The sequence below is a fragment of the Lissotriton helveticus genome, chromosome 4_2 (genome assembly GCF_964261635.1).
Source record: "Lissotriton helveticus chromosome 4_2, aLisHel1.1, whole genome shotgun sequence".
NCBI classification, from domain to species: Eukaryota; Metazoa; Chordata; class Amphibia; order Caudata; family Salamandridae; genus Lissotriton; species Lissotriton helveticus.
Genome location: NC_136064.1, coordinates 106,438,870 through 106,464,007, shown reverse-complemented (window position 1 = coordinate 106,464,007; position 25,138 = coordinate 106,438,870). Strand labels below are relative to the sequence as shown.

At 47.9% G+C, this 25,138-nt stretch overlaps 1 protein-coding gene across 9 annotated transcripts in view; it reads left to right on the top strand.

Moving 5' to 3' along the window:
* The window catches only part of MED12 (mediator complex subunit 12), a 614,738-nt gene that overhangs the window by 322,462 nt on the left and 267,138 nt on the right, over positions 1-25,138 (top strand). For all 9 annotated transcript variants that reach the window (XM_078640219.1, XM_078640216.1, XM_078640215.1 and 6 more), the window contains 2 exons: positions 8,838-8,951; positions 12,207-12,370. In XM_078640219.1, coding sequence (XP_078496345.1) covers positions 8,838-8,951; positions 12,207-12,370 — 278 coding nt within the window. The remainder of the gene's footprint in view (positions 1-8,837; positions 8,952-12,206; positions 12,371-25,138) is intronic.

Here is a 25,138-nt window from a genome sequence, read left to right as displayed (position 1 = left end):
GGTCTGCCGCCTCTAACCACTGAGCCACGCTTCTCCACTCTTCTTGACACGCAGTACTAGCTATCCAGATACTTGACACACAGTACCAGCTATCCAGATACTTGACACGCAGTACTAACTATCCAGATACTTGACACGCAGTACCAGCTATCCAGATACTTGACACGCAGTACTAACTATCCAGATACTTGACACGCAGTACTAACTATCCAGATACTTGACACGCAGTACTAGCTATCCAGATACTTGACACGCAGTACTAGCTATCCTGATACTTGACACGCAGTACTAGCTATCCAGATACTTGACACGCAGTACTAGCTATCCAGATACTTGACACGCAGTACTAGCTATCCAGATACTTGGCACGCAGTACTAGCTATCCAGATACTTGACACGCAGTACTAGCTATCCAAATACTTGACACGCAGTACTAACTATCCAGAGTCCCAGATACTTGACACGCAGTACTAGCTATCCAGATACTTGACAAGCAGTACTTGCTATCCAGATACTTGACACGCAGTACTAGCTACCCAGATACTTGACACACAGTACCAGCTATCCAGATACTTGACACGCAGTACTAACTATCCAGATACTTGACATGCACTACTAACTATCCAGATACTTGACACGCAGTACTAGCTATCCAGATACTTGACACGCGGTACTAATTATCCAGATACTTGACACGCAGTACTAGCTACCCAGATACGTGACATGTAGTACTAGCTGTCCAGATACTTGACACGCCATACTAGCTATCCAGATACTTGACACGCAGTACTAGCTATCCAAATACTTGACACGCAGTACTAGCTATCAGATACTTGACACGCAGTACTAACTATCCAGATACTTGACACGCAGTACTAGCTATCCAAATACTTGACACGCCATACTAGCTATCCAGATACTTGACACACAGTACCAGCTATCCAGATACTTGACACGCAGTACTAGCTATCCAGATACTTGACACGTAGTACTAGCTATCCAGATACTTGACACGCAGTACTAGCTATCCAAATACTTGAAACACAGTACTAACTATCCAGATTCCCAGATACTTGACACGCAGTACTAACTATCCAGATACTTGACACGCAGTACTAGCTATCCAGATACTTGACACGCAGTACTAGCCGTCCAGATACTTGACATGCAGTACTAGCTATCCAGTTACTTGACACGCAGTACTAGCTATCCAGATACTTGACACACAGTACCAGCTATCCAGATACTTGACACGCAGTACTAGCTATCCTGATACTTGACACGCAGTACTAACTATCCAGATACTTGACACGCAGTACTAACTATCCAGATACTTGACAAGCAGTACTAGCTATCCAGATACTTGACACACAGTACCAGCTATCCAGATACTTGACACGCAGTACTAGCTATCCAGATACTTGACACGCAGTACTAGCTATCCAGATACTTCACACGCAGTACTAGCTATCCAGATACTTGACACGCAGTACTAGCTATCCAGATACTTGACACGCAGTACTAGCTACCCAGATACGTGACATGTAGTACTAGCTGTCCAGATACTTGACACGCCATACTAGCTATCCAGATACTTGACACGCCATACTAGCTATCCAGATACTTGACACGCAGTACTAACTATTCAGATACTTGACACGCAGTACTAGCTATCCAGATACTTGACACGCCATACTAGCTGTCCAGATACTTGACACGCCATACTAGCTATCCAGATACTTGACACGCCATACTAGCTATCCAGATACTTGACACGCAGTACTAGCTATCCAAATACTTGACACGCAGTACTAGCTATCCAGATACTTGACACGCCATACTAGCTATCCAGATACTTGACACGCAGTACTAGCTATCCAAATACTTGACACGCAGTACTAGCTATCCAGATACTTGGCACGCAGTACTAGCTATCCAGATACTTGGCACGCAGTACTAGCTACCCAGATACTTGACACGCAGTACTAGCTATCCAGATACTTGACACGCAGTACTAGCTATCCAGGTACTTGAAACACAGTACTAGCTACCCAGATACTTGACACGCAGTACTAGCTAACCAGATCATAGGACGTTAGTGTACTGCAATCAGAGGATTGTTTTATTTGAATATGACGAAGGTCATCAATTTTATGTGTCTCCTATAAAGGCACTTTGAGCCACCGTCTCCTAAGAGACCGAAGATATCAAAGATGACCGTGACCCATGAACTCCAGAGCCCCACTAGGCACCTTTGTGCCTTAGACTATGGACACAGACCTCACATTTCACGTCCCTCTATCTTAAGATCACCACCATCTTTGATACCTCTTGGATCTGATGATTACATCAGCTTCGCAAGCACATTGGACTCAAAATTTCATCTGCCTCTAATCCAGCTAAATGGTATCCTCTCTACCACATCACTTTCCAATTTGCATAGCTTTGGAAAGATTTTTATTTTATTTTTTGTTTCTTTTTATTGAAAAATATATAAACAGCAAGGCAAAGAAATATATTACACAAAGTACCAATTTAAACGGGGAAGGAAAAGACAATACAACGAAATCAGCAATCAATGTATGGAAGGGGAGGGGGGAGGACAGAGGCAAAATCAATGCACATACAATAAAGTAGTCAGAATGCGGGGTCAGGGGGAAAGTGGGACATCAGTGTTATCTATTATGGGTGGTGTACATATATCCCCACGGTAACCATTCCAAGGTCCCCACACTCTACACCACTTCCGGGGCCGACCCAGGGCCAAATACACCGTTTTTTCCCTGAACATGCACCAGTCTATGTTTTCCTTCCATACTTCAACTGTAGGTGGCCTGTGGGATCCCCACAATTGAGCAATGTCTCGCTTGGCAATCATGGCCCCCAGGGTCGCCCACTGTGTCTGAGCTGCATTATAATCCGTGGATTCCCAAACATTCAACAAACATCGTCTAGCTTCCGGCAAGAGGGCAACCCCCGTCACTTCCCTCATTACATCATGCACCCCGCTCCAGAAGGCAGCGACCTCATGACATTCCCAAATAATATGGAGAAATGTCCCTATCTGCCCACATCCTCACTTACACAAACCCTCTTCAGAAAAGCCCATGCGAACCAAACGGGGGCCGGTGACGTATATCCTATGAAGAATCTTAAGCTGAACCAGTCTGAGTCGAGCTGGAATTGCGACCTCTTTAGGAGAGGAGATCGCAGATTGCCAGCCCTCGTCATCCAGCTCAAGGCCGTCACGGGTCCACAAGTCCCGAAGATGCAATAGGAGGTCCGACCTATCATTTATAAATTTTTTGTAGACTAGGGAAATAGTACTATCAGGCACATGACCGTCCAACAATCTATCTTCGAGCGGGGATGACTCCGGAATTACCACCCCCACTGGGAAAACCGACCTCAAAGCAAGGCGAACTTGAACATAACGGAAGTACTCTGAATCACCTAATTCAAACTCCTTCTTTAACAATTAAAACTATTTTACCCGACCCTTAACCCAGAGGTCTCCCACCTTACTAATACCAATGAGGTCCCATTTATTGAACCCCTTGATCTTCCACAGTTTACCAAGTTTATCAGAACCAAAAAGCGGGGTCGCTCGAGTCAAGCGGTCTTTCTATCCCATCGAACTAGTTGCGTCCTGCCACAGACGTACTGCTGTCTTGGTTGGTCCAGACAGATCCTTAACCACCGATTTAGAGTACAGCGGCCTATAGTAGTTACCCCCAGGTAACAGCCATCTATCCATGGCAAAAGCGGGGTTCAATTCGGGACCATGCATACCATGATTAATGGCTCCCAATTGAGACGCCCAATAGTAACGTTTTATATCAGGGAGAGCGATACCCCCGTCGTACCATGGGAGCGTCAGTTTAGCAAGCGCAATACGAGGTCTGCCGTCCCATATCAACTTCCTTTGAAGACCCTCGACTGCACGGAAATAGCTAGCCGGAACTATATCAAGAGGGTTTTGGAGAGCATAAAGAAAACGAGGCAGAGACATCATTTTAAAGAGGGCCGCACGACCAAGCGGCGAAAGCGGAAGCTTACGCCAACCCGCGACGTCTTGCTTCAATCTAGACAAGGGTGGGAGGAGATTCTGCGGGGTCCAATGAAATATAGATATCGAGGTATTTAAACCCCGTTTGTACAATCTGGATGGGACAATTATTTGGAAGAAGAGGGACATCACCTGAAAGGATGTATAGATAGGATTTTGTCCAGTTAATAATAAGGCCTGAGTTCCTACCAAATGAGTTTAAAACATCGCACAATCCTATCAATGACTTTCGGGGCGAAGTTAAGTACAGTAAGATATCATCTGCATAAAGCGAAATTCGATCTTCAAACTCAGAGGACCACCAAATCCCCTTCATCGAGGGCTCCCACCGGATCCATGCGGCGAGGGGTTCGAGAGCTAGGGCGAACAGGAGCGGCGACAAAGGACAACCCTGACGAGTTCCCCTCCCAAGACCAAACGGAGCAGAGACTCGGCCATTCACAACAATTTGCGCGAGGGGGTCCTCATAGAGTAGCCTCACCCAGCCAATAAAACCGGGTCCAAACCCAAACTTAGTCAACGCGGCCCATAAATACGGCCATTCCACGGTATCGAAAGCCATCGTGGCATCCAACGACGCCAAGATGGCCGGCTCAAGCAACGTCGTAGCTCTCGCGAGAACACCATGCAGACGCCTAAGATTCAGGGCAGTGTTTCTATGCGGGATAAAACCGGATTGATCCGGATGTATCAACTCGCTAATAACAGTGATCAATCGGTTAGCCAGTACTTTCGCGAGGATCTTTGGTTCGGCATTTAAAAGCGATATAGGTCGGTACGACGCACACCTATCTCTCGGCTTCCCTTCCTTGTGAATCACCACAATGGTCGCTAAACGCTGATCACGGGGGAGAGAGCCACACTCCAGAGACTCCAAAAACATATCCCGTAGATAGGGAGCCATCTTGTCAGGCCGCAACTTGTAAAGTTCAATAGGCAGGCCGTTGGGACCCATTGCTTTCCCCGAACGCAGGGAACGAATTGCAAGAGCCACCTCATCAGCTGTTATTGCGGCGTCCATTTGTTCCCTATCGACATCAGAGAGACGCTGTAAAGCAATATCACGCAACAATTGATGTGAGTCCTCTTCCGGCCTGTCCGACACAGAGGAGTACACTGTTTGGAAGTGATCCGCGAAACACTGAACGATCTCTTTGGGGTCTGAACCCCGAACACCACTATCTGTCTCGATCACAGGCACCACCCGACTAGCTCTATCTTTCTTATCCAGCCACGCAATCAATTTACCAGCTTTATCTCCCACATCATACAGACGTCCCTGCTGTTCCCTACTCATGGCCTTAGCCGCGTCAGTAACCAATGCCCTGTACTCTAGTTGTTTTAGTCGTAGAACATGTGTCTTAGCACGGGTGACCCCCCGCTCCAGGTCAAGCTCTAAGTCCGCCATCTCTGTCTCGATCTTAACTACCTCCTCATACCTCCGTTTCTTAACACCCGCTATTAACGACAGGGCCTGACCCCTGAGGACGGTCTTGAAGGCCTCTCAAAGCGATACCGCTGACGAAACAGAACCCTCGTTTTCCAAAAAATACAGGTCAAGAGATTTTACCAGGGCAGCACGAGTTTTAGGGTTTCGGAGATACCAAGGGTTAATCGGGGTAACCCGTCCCTCTGTCCTGGAATCCAACTCCATCCGAAGCCATAACGGAGAGTGATCCGAAATACCCCGAGCCAAATGCTTAACCTCAGTGATAGAAAGAGCCTGTGCAGCCGGTACCAAAACATAATCAATCCTAGAAAGGCTACCGTGAGCGGCCGAATGGAACGTATACTGCCGCTGAGCAGGATGTAACATTCTCCAGCAATCTACCAGACCCAAAGTGTCAAGGAAATAGTGAAGCCAGTTCTGTGCTCCCCTTAGATCGCTGGGTGGGTGTCGATCAACCATACCGGAAACCACAGCGTTAAAATCACCACCTGAAAGCAGTGACCCCTCTGGGAGAGTGAGGATAACCCGCCCCAAGTCCGCGAAAGTAGTCGACTGCAGGCCAGGGGGGACATATACAGAGATCAGGGAAAGGGTTCGGCCCTCCCACCTACCTGTAAGAGCGACATAGTGCCCTCTATCATCGAGGACCGTGGCGTCAATCTCCAATGGGAGAGAATTCTTAATGAGGATACCAACCCCTCTGGAGCTGGAGGAAAACCCAGCATGTGTGACCAAACGATACCCCTTCCTATTGATAGCATGACAAGTATTGCCAATCAGGTGCGTCTCCTGAAGAAGGACCACATCAGGGGAATAACGCTTTAACAGTTGCAGCACCACCCCATGTTTTATCCTATCCCCCAGCCCATTCACATTCCAACTCATTAGTGTCAGCCCTCTACCCTCCATCCCGAAAAAGAAAGAGCTTTGGAAAGATTTGATTGTGATTAAGGCTTCCGGTTTTATATATTTTTTAAACATTTCCATCTGTATTTATCCATTTTTATTTTTCTACCCATCATATCAGTATTTTTCCGTATTTATTTTGTGTTTTGTGAATAAATTAAGTTGTAAAATCGTATAGTTCCACATTTATTTAACTGATACAAACTGATACAAGCACTCCTACTTTGATGCCTGTCGTGTTGTAACAAATAAAGCAGCCACAAATGACATAATACACCCACATGTAACTTTTATGATTATTTTATAAAAATATGTTGCTATGTTGACATGGGAAGGTAATGAAACGTAATCTTGAATTTTTTAATTCCCCTGTGCTGTTTTATCTACTCAGCTGTTGGGCTGGAATTCATGGAAGACAGCACAGAGAGCCCCTTAAAAGAAACCCAATTATCTGTAGTTTTCTGCTTCTAAAAGAAATGCAGACAGGAAGCACCGTGTTTTCTGTCCATATTTATCTGTAAAAATCAGCAAAAACTGGAAGCCTTAATACGCTTCAAAACTGGTAAATCTGAATGCTGTCAGACTTTTGGTGTTAAAATTTCTTGCCTCATTATTTGAAAAAAAGTCCTTTGCTTGGCTTTTGGAAGGTGTGCGGTCATGCCTTTGCATGTTTTTATGTAATCCCTCTGTTTTTCCACTAGTGAACCTGACAGTTATGCTTGATATCAATATCAACATCCAGCTATGAATGCTCCCAATGTGTACCCCTATACTGAGAGTGACTCTCGGCTCTAGTCATGTGGTGGCTGGCAGTGGTGGCAATGTGATTCTAGTTCATGGACATACACCTTTTTACCTCGACCCCGTGTGTGAGGTTTATTCCCCTCGTCATGTCTGGGATGTATGAGAGATGTATAATGTGTGTGTCACACATCACCTGTTATATTGTGGGGTCAGTTAGTATCTCCGATGCACAGAGTACTGCTCTTTGTGTTGGGCTGACGTCCATATTCAACATCCCAGCTGGCATTTACCTCCATGTCCCCTTCATGAAGCCTGTGTATCGGGCCTGTGAAAGGGGTCTCCCCCACAGTAGATTTCTTCTGCCTGGACTACGCTCAGTCTCCCATTTCCTGTGTTTTAGAACCCGTTTGGCAATTGGGGAAGATGTGGGTTTTCAAAGCTGTTTAAGTCATCATTCTCGCCTTTACTGTTCCTGAAATATGACCATTTGAAGACTGTAAGCTTACACAGCTGAACAATCGAGAGTGCAGGGAGCACAGACTCCGTGAGCGGGCTGCACGAAAGAGTCTGCACTCTGATACTCCCATGCTCTTCTCCCAAAGACTTTACACTTTGTGGCAAGCAAGTGTTCATAAACAACACTACCTGCCAGAAGTATGCACTCGAGCAAAGTGTCCCTGCGTATGCTTCCCAGACTTAAGTCCCTCTGGAAAGAATTAGGCGGGACAGCACTCCTGAACCTTCACTGTCTTCTCTCCACTGGTAGGCAGACCCACTCTGTGGCTGAGTTGAAACGTTGCGCGGTGTACAGGTGGCTGTGCTTGGGAATCTTGATTTTAACGATTAACACCTCTGAGTCGGTATTGAGGCAAAATCTTATTGGAGTAAATAGTGAACCCTGCAGTCCTGTTAAAAAGGGAAGGGGGTTCTAAGAGTACAACTGCCAGTACAGAGAACTGTGGGAATAATGATAATCAAAGTGAAATTCACTCAACAAGGCTGACAGATATGCATCTTAATGTTATTTACTTGTAAAAACTACCATTTGCATAAAAAATAATAGACATTTTAAAATGTACTCTGGATCCCTCAAGGCTAATTCCAGTGTATACCTTCACGGAAGAGTCCTGTGATGGTCCTATTCTTTGTTGAAGCTCTAGCTGTGGCTGAACATTGACTTTGAGTGTTATTGATTGTGTCAGCCCATCTCTTGTGCGAATCTAATACTCATCGCCCCATAAGAAAAAAAGTGCCAAAGGAAGTATTGCAGTAGCATTGTTGTCCGTAGGAGACAGTGGTAAACTAAGATTCTCACACATGATGCTAATCAAGAAGCAGCGACTGCCTACAGCACCTCCGGAAATGCTGCACACTTGGTTCTTCTCATACAGTTCAGGGATTTCGATTTTAGTTTTTAAATTATTTGAGGTTTAACATGGCTTGACAGCTCTGCCTAATCTCTCTGTAAAACCGTTTGGGTTGCACATTTGCAGAAATGATTCGCTTGTGTGTATTAGTGTAGACTCTACATAGTAGAGCAAGATTTCTGTGCTGCTATGCACCTGTGCTAACCTTGCTGCAGCCTGTTTTCCTTGTACTCACTGTAGTATGCATACAGACTGTTCCATGCTTTCACTTTAGACTAGCATTTCTTGCTTCCTTTTCCAGATAAACCTACAGTGGGGATTCGCTCCTCCTGCGACCGCCACCTGCTTGCTGCCTCCCAGAACCGAATTGTGGATGGAGCTGTGTTTGCTGTATTGAAGGCTGTCTTCGTTTTAGGTAAGTCCTGTGTGTTTAATTTGAAATCAATTTAATCAGCATCACCCCAAAGATGTTGGCTTAATGTAGCTCTAGTAATCTTTGAAAATATTCATCCATCAAGGCCCACTTCTTTTCCAATATCACAAGACCTATGTTGGCTGATAAGTGTGAGAGAGTGCCTCTTTTGCATGGTTAGCCCCCTCCCCACACACACTTTTTGTCTGGTTTTGATGTGGTTTCAATTGTAGTTCACCGGGTCCCTGCCTACCATGTCCCATGTGCCAGTGCTTCCTATCTAAAAACAAATCCCAAATTGTTACCTCTACCCCCTGTAAGTCCCTAGTAAATGATACCCTGGGTACCTAGGGCCTGGGGACTGAAGAGGGTCCCTTGAGATCCCCCTCACTGGGACCATGCTGCTGCCCTTTCAGCCTGTGTGCCCCTGTGAGGGAGAAAACAACAGTAGACATGGCACCCTGCCTGGGTGCCATGCCAGCTAGCACTGCCTGGCAGCATAGGTAAGTCACTGCTCTAGCTACTACAGGTGAGGGCATATGCATTAGCATATCTGCCCCTACAATATTTCTGGTCCTTTTCCTAGTATTGTAAGTGCCAATGAAGCCATTGAGAGTACATGGGCTTGAAACTTGACGACCCGAGTTCCACTGCACCATGATGGCTTCACTGAACACAGGATTGTTTGCTACCAAACTACTCCGCTCAGTAAATCCACACTGATGACAATGTGGGATTTATTGAGCCATGTACTCCGAGGGCACCTCAGAGGTACTCCCTGAAAGCCTGCCAACCCTGGCGTGGTCTCTGACCAGCTGTAGAGAGCCAGACATGTTTCTGGACCCCTCTGGGACCAGAAACAATCCACATCCTGGGCAGAGGTGTCAAGCCTCCTCCCCCAGGCAGGGCCAGTGCTCAAAGAGGGGAGCTTTAAAGGCCTGCCACCTTTGTAATGTGACCCCCCAGCCTCTGCTAGCAGCAGATGGCAGCCCCCGGTTTATACCCCCACTTTGGGCGGAAACACTAGAGAAGAATAGGATGTGTGCCTACCTCTGCCAATTCCATCCCTAAGGTGTGGGAGGCGAGGTGAATCATATCTTTCTGTCCCAGTCATCTTGAAGATGGGGTGGGGGGCCCTCCAATCAGGTCTAGGTATATGCCCCCCTCCCACAAGAGGGTGGCATTTTAAAGGGTATAGTCACCCTAGATAAGGTGCCCATTGGCCCTATCTGCTACTCCCCTAAATAAGACTCTACATTTAGTATTTAGGTGGCTCCCCCAGACCTGGAAACTAGATCTGTGATGAGAAAAAGAAAAATGACGACCCCTAAGAAAAGACTGAAGACCACTTCCTTGGCCCCATACTTAACCTGCCTGTCTCCAGCTTCTGTGAATCTGCAACCTGTCTTGCTGCCAGCGACATTTGAATCCCCTAGGAGGACGGCTGCCTTTGCAAAAGACTCACAATTTCCCGTGGACAGCGGACCTGTCCAGAAGACACCTACTCCAAGGACTCCGGATCCTGACGGATACACGTCTCCTGCCCACTCTGCACTGGACGCCCATTACCCAAGTCTGAGTAGCTCACCTGTGCAGTGAAGTCTCCCCAGAGATCCTCACCTAGTGTCCAGCGTTGGCATTGCCTGACTGCTCATGACCTCCACAATGTCGCCTGCAGTGTTATCCAGACCGGCCCCAGTAAGAAGACTCAGACGTCAAAAGGCACCCCAGCCCCAGAAGCCCCTGGGCCTTGGTGAGCTGCTCCAAGGGTGCCCCTATGACCCCCTACCTCTCCACTTACCTCTGCTGTAGTTGGTCTTCATCTTGCAACCTCCGTTGCCATGGCTGAAGCCTCTTTGCCGAAAGAAGAATCCCCATTTAAAAGTATTGGGTGTCCGAAGTTGAATCCGGCCTCCCCTGTGCCGCTGGTGGTGTACGTTTGATGCTGCTTTGTACCCCTTCTGTGTTTAACCTAAACCCGCAAAACGATCTACTTGCCTGCAAGTAGTGTGGGTCCAGGCACCACCTGGCTTCATTGGAAAGCATTGGTCCAAACTTCGATTTTGACCTCTGCACCCGGACGCCCCTGTGTCGCGAGTGGTGCAGTTTTGGTACTCACCTAACCCATGGCCCTTGCTAACTTTTGGTTCCAAAGACTGGAATTGTAAGTTCAGATCTTACCTGTTTAACCGCAAAACTGTTTTCCTCATAGGATAACATTTAACAGTGTTGAAAAGTTTCTAAGTGTCGATTTTTCAAAGTCAAAATTATTTATAAATAAAAGTGTACTTGCCTTACTAGGAAGATCTTGGTCTTAAAATAAAATACAAACACAAAATAATTTTCAAAAATTGGTCTGGATCATCTCCTTGAGTCGTGTGTCCAATATTGATTGTGCAATAAATGTCTTACACTCCTCTGTGTTAGGCGTAAGGCTGCTCGCTCCCACTACCACTAATAGAGCGCTTTGAGTCCTGTCCATTTTTGGGGAACCCTTTGACTCTGCGCGGTATTACCACCTAGTGAGACATCATGTACAGAGCCAAATTCCTACAAGGACCCTAACTGCTGGACCCGACCGGTAACGGTCTCCCTGTACCTAAGTGGTCCATGTGACCTGTCTCCCAACTGGTTGTGGCCATTCCAAGAGCAGTCACATTGGCCTTTTACCTCAAACTGCTAAGTTTCTTACAATGATTTTTGTACCAAAAAAATGTACTCACCTCTAAAAACCAAAACAAAAAAAATATGTACAACATATGTCCGGTTTCTCTCAATAGATTTTTCTTGTTTTAATTACTAAAATGGTGAAAATATCCTCTACTTTTATATATTGGTGTTGGATTTGTATTGTTGTGTTTCTTACTTATAGACCGTGTTGGTACTCTTGTTCTTTTGATTAAGACTGGCTGCTCTGCGCCAAAGCTACCCAGTACTGAACTAAGGGTTTATTAAAGAACTTAACTGTCCCTGAAGGAGATGGTGTCATTATTACATGGTGAGGTCTCTCAACCACTACATAATAATCCACTTTCCTACAAATGTCAATTTGAGACTGGATTTTAAAGTTGTTGTACCTTTCATGTGTTAACACTTGGACTCCTTTTACTCCTGTACAATCTATCATTCGGATTAGAATTGCCAGCCCCTTTACCCTTCAGCCCCTTTACCTTTCTGCCTCTTGGCTGCTTGGCAGCCTGGCTGTCTACCTTCCAGAGGGTCAGCCATTATGTGACATGCCTTTCTTTTTTGCTGCAGGAGATACCGAACTGAAAGGCTCTGGCTTCTCGCACACTGGTGGAGCTGAAGACCTCACAGAGGATGACCTGGGATCTAAAAAGCCAGGAGGACGGGCAGTTTCCATTGAAACGGCAAGCCTGGACCTGTATGCGAAATATGTACTTAGAAGCATCTGTCAGCAGGTGAGTTACGCCCTTCTCAGACACTCCGTGCTTAGGAATATTTTTTAAATGCCACCCTGACCCAAATGTTAGCTTGAAAAATGCATCGTCATCCTCAGCATAAACACACAAGTGCCAGGCCTTCTTCAGAAAAATAAACAAATAAGAGTTTCTCAACTTTGGTCACTCTCGTCAAGGTGCAGATGGAGCGCCTACTCACTTAGTCTTCATCTCTTCATTGATAGTCCTAAAGGTTAGAATAATTCCCTGCCGCATGTGGGCATCGTAGACACTTACTGTGAGAAAGTGCTCTCTTTCTTGCAAGGTATGCCCCCACTTTTTGCTGAATTGCTGATGTTCTGTGACTGTGTGTGGCCTGGGCTCCTGCTAACCGGGTACACAGGGCCTGTGTTCTATCCCTAAAACTGTATTGGAGCCTAAACCCAATTGACATCTCTGGCCACATGTCAGATCCTGGTAAATGGTACCATAGGTACCCAGGGCACTGTGACCAGAGAAGGCCTCTAAGGGCTGCAGCACTTATTGTGCCACCCTTAGATGCCCTGTAACCTGACACTCACACACTGCCTTTGCAGGCTTCGTGTCTTGGTGCAGAACAAAACAGAGTCGACATGGCACACATCCCTGTGATGGCTCGTCCGTTCCACACCTCCATGTGAGTGAGCCACCCGGCTATCTCCTCCCTCGCTTCCGAGGTAAGAGGAACGATCTTTGTGTAAGGACGTCCTTGACGCAGGTGGAAAGCTTTCAGGCACTGCAAAGCTCGATAATGCAGGGGACCCAGAAAGATTGCCTGTATGGAAGAGGACAACAGCCCCACCAGGCGGACAATCTGACGCAGGGACGTGTGCGACCTGGCCATGGTCCGACGAAGTTTGTGACGGATTCTCGCCATCTTTCGAGATGGAAGGCTCAAGGACGCCTGGACCGAGTCTACCACGAAACCCAGAAACACCACCTTTTGAGAGGGAATGAGGACCGACTTTGTTTCGTTTACCACGAACCATAGAGACTGCAATAGGTGGACCGCTTGAAGGAGGTGGGCATGTAAGGCCTTAGGACACTGAACTATGAGGAGAATGTTGTCCAGGTAAACGATTATTTGAATGCCCTGACCCCAGAGAAACTCCACTGCAGGATGGAGCACCTTGGTGAAGCACCACAGTGCCGAAGACAGACCGAACGGAAGGATGGTTAACTCGTAAACCTGGGACCTCCAACGGAACTGAAGAAACCGCCCATGGGGGGGATGAATTGCTATCACCAAATATGCGTCCTTTAAATCGAGACACGCCATCCAATCCGAGGGCAAAAGAACATCCCGCAGGAGGTGAATCCCTCCATTTTGAAGTGGCGGTACACTACCCAACCATTTAACTGCTTCAGGTTGATGACAGGGCTCCGACCTCCGTCGGGTTTGTCTACCAGAAATAAATTGCTTAAGAAACCTTTGCGATAAACAACTAATCGGCGGATGGCTCCCTTGACCAAAAGCGATGATTCCATCTCCTCGTCGATCAGTTCTGCATCGCAGGCCGAAAAACAAATTGGTTGGGGTCGCTCCTCTTGACAAGGCTGACCGCAGAACTCTATATGGAATCCTTGGACAGTTTGAAGGACCCAGGCGTCTGAAGTTATCATCCGCCAGGCGGCTCACTGGGTGATTTGGCCTCCGAGGAGGCCAAATCACCCAGCTTGGGATCCAACTTTATCAACAAGGAGCGGCGACGCTCCGTGGACAGCGCGCAATTCGCATTGCCCAAGAAAATGATCGTGTGCTGAGCCCAGCCTGGAAGAACCTCCGGGGAGATAACCGACCAGGAAACTTTAGCCTCCTCGGCCAAGTCTAAAATCTTATTCATGGGACCGATTGCATCCAAAAGTTAATTCTGACAAGAATGCCACGATCTATCAATACCTTTACGTGGGTCCTTTACAAACTTGGCCACAAAAGTGGCCATTTTGGAATCAAGCTCCGGTGTCAACGCCACCTTATCCTCTAATGTAGGTCATGGGCATTCCGCTCTAAGGCAACTCCTAGCCTCCTTCTAAAGAGGTTTACGAAGGCGCCCCCCAATGAATTTCACCACCTTCTCCCCAGGAGTCCAAGCGGCAGGCCGGGGAGGCACAATATCATCCGGATTCAACATACCGGAATCCCCTGCCGTCGAAGAAGAGGGAACACTGACCGGCCGCCACGACCTGGAAGTCCCAGCCTCGTCCTCCGTGTCGTCCAGGGAGTCCCCATCCGTATCGGGAGACACCGAGTCCGTGCAAACGCATCCGTGTCTATCCCTTCAGCGCGCTTTTTCTTAGGAGGAGGGGCTTCAACCCCCTCGAGAGGGGTGGGAGGCACCAGAGTGCCCAAGTGTGCCATGGCTAGCCTTGCACACTCAGCAATGATTCTATCCGATAGACGTTGCTCCATGGGGCCTGCCACCTCCTGGACCACCCTGTAGATAGAGGATTCCACAGCCTCAAAAAATCATCATCGCATTGGAAGTAGGACTGTGACTCCTCTTCCTCATATACATTGTCCTGTGTAGCCATAGTAACAACACACACACACAGGTGGTGACAGAAGAGACAAACTCAAACAGTGAGTCACCGAATCAATTGCACAGGCTGGGAGTTCCAGCACAAGAAATTTGGGCAGACCGAAGGACTGCTATAGGGCGTGCACCACACCCCGCGCACAGCAAGTGTAAAACCCAGTCTGCCCCCAGTTAACATAAATGCCAGGGCGCCGCGATCGACAACCAAATATGCGTGCTAGCGCTAAACATACAGAAAACCCTGTGCACAAACAAATTAATGCCCTCAGGCCGCAACGCATAATTACCGCAGTACGGCGGCGTTGAGAAGCAGGCGAGCAGGACAATACAGACCCGACAGAGCGGGCGTATGAGGCAGCGGCTGGACAAGGCTCCGGTCTCGTGACTGCCACAGCGCGGTCTCCTCGTTTGACAGGAGACTCGCTGCGGGATCAACGAGACGGACCGTCCACCTAGCGGGCGATCTCAGGAGCCTGGCCGCGTAGGAATGGAAAGAAACATTCCCGTGGCCGAGGAATCTAGATAAAAGGCACAAAAATCATGCAATAAATGTACCCATAGCCACAGAATCCCCGGGAGGGCGCTTGTTAACCCCGCGCTCCCAGGGAATATTACAGTAAGCGTAAGCACAAACACATTGTGAGGCCACAGTAGAAAGAACACCTAACCTGGCTGCGAAGCAGCGAAGAAAGAAGAGGTGTTGACGTGTGAAGAGGATTACATGCCTTGACTGGATATGGAGAAAGGACTACTGTTGGGACTTCTCTTTGACTGATGGGAGTTGTTGTTTTTCCTGTTCCTGATAGTTTCTCTTTGGCTGCTGTGGATTTTATTTGTAATAATGCGAAGAGAGATGACCGCATAATCCGAAGCCTCCAGTCCTGCCATAGAATCCATTTTTCACAAGTTTTAGGTGATATATTAATTCGACATGTCCTTTGACGGACAAGAAGCATGTTTCATTTGCCTTTTTAGCCAAAATTCTACTCAGGGCGCAGTCCTTATTTATAAAGTGCTATTCTTGTGGTAGGAAGAAAGCAGCCTTAGACCCTCGTCAGGTCTGTGTGTGTGGTGGGCCTCTAGTCTCTCATTCCACTAAGGAATGCAAGTTCTACTCCAATAAGTCCAAAAGGACCCTCAACAATAAAGAGGGCATCAGTCTGAGAGGGAAATTGGAGAACATGCTTGTGATGGGCAAAAAGAGCAAGTCCTCCAAGGAAGCATCTGCGTGCACTGGGACATTGCTTGTGACTCAAAGGACTCCCCAAGAGCCAAGCTCTAAGGAGAGAAGGTCCAGAAAGATGGAGAGGAAGACACCCCTAGCATCTGGATTTCAGTCCAGATGCTAACTTATTTGGAGCTCTTGGAGACACTCCAAGGGAAAGTGTTTCTTTTGGGGGCAAGTGTCTTCCTTTTTAAGTGTCAGCAACTGGGCTTTCCTGCTCACTGTTCTTCCTGCCAACAGAAGCCCCACCCACCGCAGAACCTACTTACTGCAGGCCTCAAATTGACCACATTGGTAGGCACCTAAGCACTCAGCTTGCCATTTCACAGTGACCTCCTGTTTCGGTTTGTTCCAGCCTGAACCAATTGCTGCCTTTTGACCAAGTGATACCGCCGCTGCCTGGGTTTCCTGCCCACTGTTATTCCCACCAATAGAAGCCCCACCCACCCCAGAACCTGCGTAATATAGGCAAGAGCAGTTACGCGCAGCGAGTGTACCGCTGGTGCACCAAAGGCAACCCCATCTGCACCGGGACCGCGCCCAGCTGCAGGAATCCTAGCCCCACGACCATCCAATGCAACACCGCAACCACCACCAGAGCCTACGTTTCAAGTTTTTGTTTCAAGTTTATTTATTTGTAGTTTGTTATAAGCATTGCAACACAAAAATATTTCATTTCAAAACGGTATATACGTATAAAACTCCATACTTCTACAAGCATTATATTTAAAATTATTTTTTAAAACTACACTATAATTATGCAAATTTACAAATCCAGTGTCAATTTCTTAACCACATTATGTCCGACTGTGCACATATCATTTATTATCCAAGGTATCTAATTTAAGTCTGTACTTTCCTTTATATATAAAAAATTAATACGTGTGAATAAGGTTCTTACAGCTCAAAATAGGGCTCACTATACTTAACAATGAGCTCCTCCTGATCCTGCATTTTCCCATGTGGCTGAGTAGTGTGTGCGGTTTAATTTTTTTTAATAACTGTTTCCGGACCTAGCTGGTACACAAAAGACCTCAGAGAGTCTAAGCCACACTGCAAACAACTTGAGAGAAAATGGAGACTCGACAAAAACATGATCGCAAGATCCATATACAAAGCCGGTCTCAACCTCTACCACAAAAAAGTACAAGAGGCAAAAAAAAGGCACTTGCTTTCAGACTCTAAGCCAGCTGCAGCAACGTTAAAGACCTCTTCCCCATAGCCAAGGAGTTCTCCAATCCCGCAACAACCAACAAAGACATCATCTCATCCCAAGAACTCTGCAACGACCTCTCAAGCTTCTTCGAACAGAAGATTGCCAAGATCTACAACACATTCCACCCACAGCATACTGATATGAACACCCCTTCGTTTGGTTTGTGGTTCGGTCCTGGTTCTTGATTTTGTAGGCTGGCAGGGTTTGGCTGTGATGATGTACAGTTTGGAGGCTAGGTTGAACCATGTTTCGGTCAGGAAGAGAAGGTGGTTGTGCTGCTGTTGATAAGTTCCCAGATCTCGATGGTGTGTTTCCTGAGGGGCTGGTGCCTCCTTCACCTCCTTCATCCCCAAAGAGCAGCTTAGCAGCTGGAAGTCCCTCTCGAACAAAGAAACCACCGCACTAATGAATACCATTCACTTAACCCCCTCAGATCCACACTCCCACTTCATATACAACCTTAGAAGAATCATCATCTCCACACTGACCGCCATCATCAGCATCTCCATAAATACCGCCACCTTAACAGTTTTTCTGGAAAAATGCAGAAGTCAATGCCCTATTGAAGAAACCAACACCTGATCCTAACACCCTCAGCTACCATAGACCCATCTGCTCTTTCCTTTCCTAGTTAAAGTCCTGGAGAAAGCCATCAATACACTACTCACAGACCACCCAGAACTCCATCAACTCCTAGACCGCTCTCAATCTGGCTTTTTCACCTGGCAGAGACCGTTCTCATTGCGGCAACTGATGACAGAAGAGGCATCCTCGACCGAGGATAAACGGCTGCACTCATCCTCTTCGACCACTCTGCAAATTTTGATACGATCTCCCACAAATATATCATCAGAATACTTCATCACTTTGGTATCTACAGACTTGCCCTCCAGTGGATATCCTCCTTCATCACAGACAGAACTCAACAAGTTAGACTTCCCCACTACAACTCAGAACCCAATAAACTCCTCTGCAGAGTCCCTCAGGATCGTAGCTCAGCACAACACTCTTCAACATCTACATGATGCCCCTCGGGACATCGTTAGAGCCTATGGCATCAATATAGCATCCTATGATGATGATGATGATGATGATGACTTGCAGCTTATCCTCTCCCTTACTGACTAAACGATCACCGTGAACGCAAACTTCGCCTACTGCATGAGCAGTGTCTCCAGCTCAAATCAGGCAAAACCGAAGGCCTAATCTTTGGCAATGAGTCCTCCCCCTGGTTGCCTTTAGGTGACTCTCTAAACTTGACCCCCACAACCTTTGCAGATCTTGCCAAGAACCTCTGGTTCATCCTGGACCCCAACCTCTCCATGAGCAGGAAGGTCAACGCCATCAACTCATCATGCTTCCACATCCCGTGAATAGTACTGAAGATTTTGAAGTGGATACCACTGAACCCAGATGAACGGTCAGCCAGGCTCTTATCTCAAGTAGACTTGATTTATGGAAACACCCTCTACATCGGAATCCCAGCCCATGTCCTATGCGACTAAACCATCCAGAACGCCGCCGCCAGACTCATCTGAACATCTAATGAAAGATCCACATCTCTCCCTCCCTACACAATCTCCACTGGCTCCGAGTCCAGAAAAGATGCAAGTTCAAGCTACTCACCCATGCATGTAAGGCTCTCCACAGCACCGGCTCAGCTTAGCTCAAGCACCGCCTCAGCTTCTACCAACTCACCAGACACCTTCGATATATGTCCCAGGCAAGAGCACACCTCCCTCGCAACAAGAATCCCTGAAGCGGAGGACGCCCCTTCTCATACCTCGCAGCCAAGATGTGGAACAACCTGACTAAACACCTCATAACCTCCCTCTCCGTCTTGGTCTTCTGAAGGATGACTCTTCTAGACGAAACAGGTATGATCTCCTCTCCCCTACAGGTCTGAAGCATTTGCTGTGCACACTCAGGCAAAACAATGTCAGACTGAATCCAGACCAATGGTTTGTATAAAAAGTTATTTTGGTTTATTTCTAGAACCAATATATACTTAGTAGCAGGTAAGTTAAACTCTTCATACAATGTTACTTTTCAAAATGCTGTGAACACTGATTTTGTAGGAACATTTGGATTCCTTGTGCAGTTGAGAAAAGGATTTGTAAACTGTTCAAAAATGCTTGCAATTACTTTTCAATTACTTCATGATTACTTTTCTAGTTTGGCATGAAACACACTCCTAAAACAGTTTAAACGGGACCCCAGAACCAAGCCAACCACTGTGGGTTCCTTACTTGTGAACACCAGCCTGCCACCACGCAGGGTTGACCCCTCCAGGACTCCTCAACATTGTCTACAGCCTCTGCCCTGAGACATCCCCTGCCCCCTTCCCAATCGCGAGTGCCCGGTATGGTGAAACCCGACCTCAAAAGGCACCCCTGCATCCGGCCGCCCTGAGCCCTGGAGAACAGGACCGGAGTTGCACCTACGTCCCTGAGCCCTCCAACGTACCTGCCCAACTGTTGGTTCCTCCTGGAAGAATTCCTGACCGAGCCTGCAGCAAAAATCCAATATCAGCAACCCCATAGGTTTCCATTGGGCTCCAGACACCTGCTAAGCACCCTGCACCCGGCCGCCCCTGCACCACTGGTGGTGTGAACTTGGTGCTAACATAGGACCCTCTGTGACCAACCTTAGCCATAGGAGCTTGGCTTCCAAGAGAGAGTGGCCTGCCTGAGAGCAGCCTCCAACTAAGATGCCCCCAAGCCCCATTGGTTAACATTGGTACCCAGCACACTGCACCTGAACACCCTAGAGCCTAGTGGAGGAGTGTGGCTCACTGATTAGAGCGGCAGACTCTGATGCAGATGTCTGGCCCGGGACCAGGGTTCAATTCCCGACGCGGCAGGGTCCTGAGCCCAAAATGTCCACGGACTCGATAATTCTCGCCTCGGTGCCTATTCTAATCATGGGGTCCCACGCTGCAACTCTGGGCAATAGTTGCTTAATCTCCACTACGGCGGCCCACCCCGCTGCGGGATGCCTGGCTTTCACCCTGGGGATACCCAGTAGGGGTTATCTCACAGGGAAAAAGCCAGGACGGGTTCCCAAGGCAAGCGCCTTGATGCCTTCGGGTGATACGTGCGCTATATAAGTCGCAATACATTTACATTTACTAGAGCCGCGGGTGGTGCCCCTTGAGTGCTAAACGAAACCTTGGAGAACCTTGCACATACCCCCTGAAACTCTATCCCTAAAACTATTTACTTACTGTAAACTTGACACTATGTTTTTCTCCATAGGACTGTATGGTGGGTTTTCTCAGAAAAATTGTGTTGAACTGTCTTGTACTGCAACAAAAGTAACTTAGTGCCTGTAAACAAGTTCACCTGTTTACTAATGTCCTGTGTTGCTTAGACTGTTAGGAGTATGGTTCATGCTAAACTAGAGAAGCAATCTCGAAGTAATCCAAAAGTAATCGAACAGTAATTTTAAGTACTGTTGAGCAGTTTACCAAGGGTTTTCTCAACTGTTAAAGTAATGTAAATGTTCCTACAAATCCAGGACTCCCTGTTTTACTGAAAGTAACAATATATGAAGAGTTTAACTTACCTGCTACTAAGTAACTCTTGGTTCTAGAAATAAAACAACAAAATAATAACTTTTTATACAAACACTTGGCCTAGATTCAGTCTTTGAGTGTGTGACATAATTTCTTGTCTGAGTGTGAACAACAAATGCTTAACTCTACCCTCTGATAAGCCTGATTGCTCAACCACTCTACCACAAAAGAGAGCAAGGCGTTTTCTACTTTTACCTCTGGAGATCCACTGGACTCTGTGCACAATATACCTTACTTTGGCTTCCTACAAATCACTTGCAGTAGGAGGTTAGGATTGATGAAAATCATGTTTAACTATTGATTCGTGACCAAATTTGTTTTTGTGACTGTTTTCCATCATACTCTCATTACCCATCCTCTCTCATTTTGGCCTTTTCCCCTCTTCTTTTACTCCGCCCTCTTTTTCTTTACTTTACCATTTTTGGATGGTTTTAAATTAAGTGATGGACCTAATAGAAGTGTTCTTGGGTCTCGATGTGCTATGAATCTGAAGCTGTGCTAGAGTCATTCATTACTTCTCATTAAAGCTTCTAAGCGTGTTGGTGCAGACGCTCGAAGATGCTAGAAGGAGCCTTAATACAAGCCTCGGGATGAGGTACTTCATTGAAACAGATCTACAAGTTAAACTCTAGATATACTGGGTTTGGATTAGGAGGGCTTTGGGTTTAGTTTTGAATTCCGAGATTTAGTAGGATAGTGTCGGGGATTGGCAGCAGCGCAAGCATATATTCGCCACTAACCTTTGCTCAGGATGTCCGGCAGAAACGACGTTGGATGCTAAGTCCCCCAGCCCTACCAGCTACGGATTCCACAGTGAAGGATCACTCACTGTGTGAACACATACCCAGCAGGGAAAGGGTAAGTGGATAAAATAAAAAACAGGTAATGGTGAATCTTGAGGATCCCTCTGGGTCTGGTCTAATGGCGGCAGGGGATAGACAAGGGCGCTCCACCTGTCCAGGAGAACAAAGGAACAACGTTACCACCACTGCCTCTGAGTCTGAGAACACCGCTAACCCCCCCTTGGTTTCTGAAGCTTACCAGACTCACACACCACCCAGGCCTTTGAGATAGTACAAACAACGGAATCCTGCGGGACAGAGAGCCCTCTGACTCCTCAGGTATAAACGCGTCCGGAGGATGGTAGACTGTTCCTTGGCTACGAGGTTCCAGACCCAGGCCTGTAGCGGACAAAGTACATAGACTGTGACGGCTGTTAATGCACAAGCCGAACACAGCCTGAACTCCAGGGAAGTATAAGGGTGCTCAACACAAAATAAAGAAAGAGTCTCTGTCTCTCGTTCAATGCTTCCCACTCGGAACGTCTGAAGCACTACGTCTCCCAGAATGCCTCTCTGGGGAGTAGCGGACTGAAAGGAGGCAAAACCCCGTCTTCATAGCAGACGAGTTCCCCTCTCGGAATCATCAGGGGGCAACCAGGGTCCAAATACAAGCAAGCGCAAGGCACCAAACGATTCCCTAGCTAGCTATGGTACCATGCGAACACAGGGTTTGAAACGGAGGCGGGCCCGCCTCCGTTAGGCAAAAGTACTTATCAGTATGCAGATAGCAGGTAGCAGGATGAAACGGCTTCAGCTCCTCTGCAGTCTTCGAGCTTCTAGCTGAAATCCGGCGGGGAACACCATCCGCCCTTCCCACGGCTTCCGGATCGATTGACAAGCACCTTTCTGAAGGAAGGGAGGTGCCTATGAATGCTTGGTCTCGTGGCTCCGCCTACTTTTCCCTGGGCATGCTGGTTCCTGTAGTTCGTGTGGCCTGTTCTACATATTCTCCCAGGCGCACTACAGCGACGGGGATTTCTAAGGTGACCTGTACCCAGCCCCCAGGACCCAGCAATCGCTACAGATAGCACAAGAGCCTATATTTGTCAGTCACTGCTCCTCTTTTCTTTTCACTCTGTGTATCCAAAAGGGCGCAAACAGACATTGTGATGCTGGCTTTCGTGGTGGCAATGGATATTGTAGGAAGGTAGATCCCTGACTATGGTTGCCCCCAACTTTTTGCCTGGTGTTTTGCTGGTTTTCTGACTTAGTTGACCTGGGGCCCTGCTATTCAGGACCCCAGGCCTACTGCTCTCTCTGTAAAATGGATTCCATGTACCTTAGGTACATATCTACATTGGATACTGAGTCACCTTATCAGTCCCTGTACAGTGTACCTTAGGTACCCAGGGCATAGGTGTACCCAGGGCCTACCAGGGGCTGCAGCATGTATTATGCCACCCCTGGCTGGCCATCCAAATCTGACACAACTGGCTGCTTGACAGCTGGGGCAAGGTGGTGTAATCACCCTTTGCTTTAGATATAGTATACCTATATCTAACCCTAAAATGGACACACAGATCTCCTATCAGTCACTCCTATGGCAGGCCTTAACAATCCTGAAGGCAGAGTGCTTGGAATCGTGTGAGATGGTGCTCTGGCATGAGCTGAGCCTGTCTGCGGCTTTCGGGACCCCTCCCTTAGCCGTTTCCATGATATCGCATACCATATACTCTTAAGTGCATTATAATCCTCGCGGTTAAATGCCAACTCTGGTATCGCTTTATCAAAACATGTCGAGTAAGGTGTCATACGAATTGGAATACTAACCCCTCGCCAATTCTGGCGACGGGGTTAGCATTCCACCCTTCTAGAGGGACACGACATGCATGTAACCTATAACCCCGGTTAAAGTCAAACAGAGCCTCAGCTCCACAAAATGGATGCTGCCACCGAGACACAAGTCTGCCCTCCTGCTGCTGGGAGTCCTCCCAGAGCAGGAGATAAGGACAAAGGGTTTCCTGCCAGGGGCGGTGCCAGCACCGTCCCAGACAGGGTTTTGTGTATTGTAGGTAGGCAGGGCTTTAGAGGAAGGTGACTGCACGTGGCACCCCGGTGCTCACTGTGCATAGGCTGGCTGGAACCAGTTCCAGGGTCACTCCAGACCCTGTGCTGGGGAAAAGCCCGCCAAGGAAGTGGGTGTAACCACCCCCCTCCTAGTCCCACCCCTAGGGCAGGACTTAGTCGCGTGCCAGCCCCTTTTTACAGGATAAAGGTAGGAACTGGCCCCCTTCCAAATCAGATCATCTTTGAATCCTGAAACTACTTTCCACGAAAGGAACTCAAGACTTCTTCCTAAGATTTCTCCCTTGTGACTAAGGAGTAGTCACCCTGCATCCGCAGGCACCATCTACAGAACACTGCGGTCTGCTGCAAGTCTCTCCTCCGGATCAAGACTGCCCAGCTCGACGAGAACCGGCTTCCCTGGCACCTCTGACCTCTACCTACATCATCAGTCACGCTGAGATTCGTGGGTGTGACGAGACCTCGAGGGACCGGCCATCTTCAAGACTGCACGACTTCTGAACAACAAGCCCGCCGAGTGAATTCCTGGTGAGTGCTTTGGGGTCCGAGAAGCCCCCACCCTGAGCAGCTCCAGCACCGAAGAGCAGCCCCCCAGCATCTCCACGATCTGCGTGGGGCCCTTCTGCTTTTTACTGCTCACCGCGTTGTTTGACTACTAGCCCGCTGGCTGGTGGCCTTCCTGACGACGCCCGACGACATTTCTGCTGCTGGTCTGGTTGCTCCAGACTGGCCCTTGCTTCCCTCCATCGGAGAAGTACCCTGGACCCTCCTGGTCCGCCCAAGACGCCATTTTAGGTCCACCGCGTGGGCCTTGCATTTGCCAAGACTTGTTGCCCAATCCTGGGTCCAGCGACGTCGACAGCAAGAACCTTCGTGGGACAGCTCGCACCTCCATCCTGGTCGCCGACAACGCCTCCTGGTCCGAGAGACTGCAGAGCCCAGCAGCGCCCACTCACCTGACTGCGGTGACTTCGCCCGGTGCCATCCTGGTGCCCACTTAATCACTGGCTAGTGATTCAAGAACTTGGTCCCCTCTGCTTTCAGGTTTTCTTCTTCCTTGATCCAGGCTTGGATCCATCGAACTTTTCTTCACTGGTCGCCTGCCAGCAACTTCTTCCTTCCAGGCTCCTGGTCCGGCAACGAGATCCCCGACGTCTTTTCAGACCTATGCAGCTGCAGCCCCTGGGCTAGGTAACTTCGGCACTTCGGTGTCCCAGCATAGCCTCACTATCCAAGGGTCAGGATCCACTGTCGTTTTCTTCCTACCAGGTCGGGTTCGCCCGTGAACACTAACTTTGTGAATTCTAGCTTCCATAGACTTTGTCCCG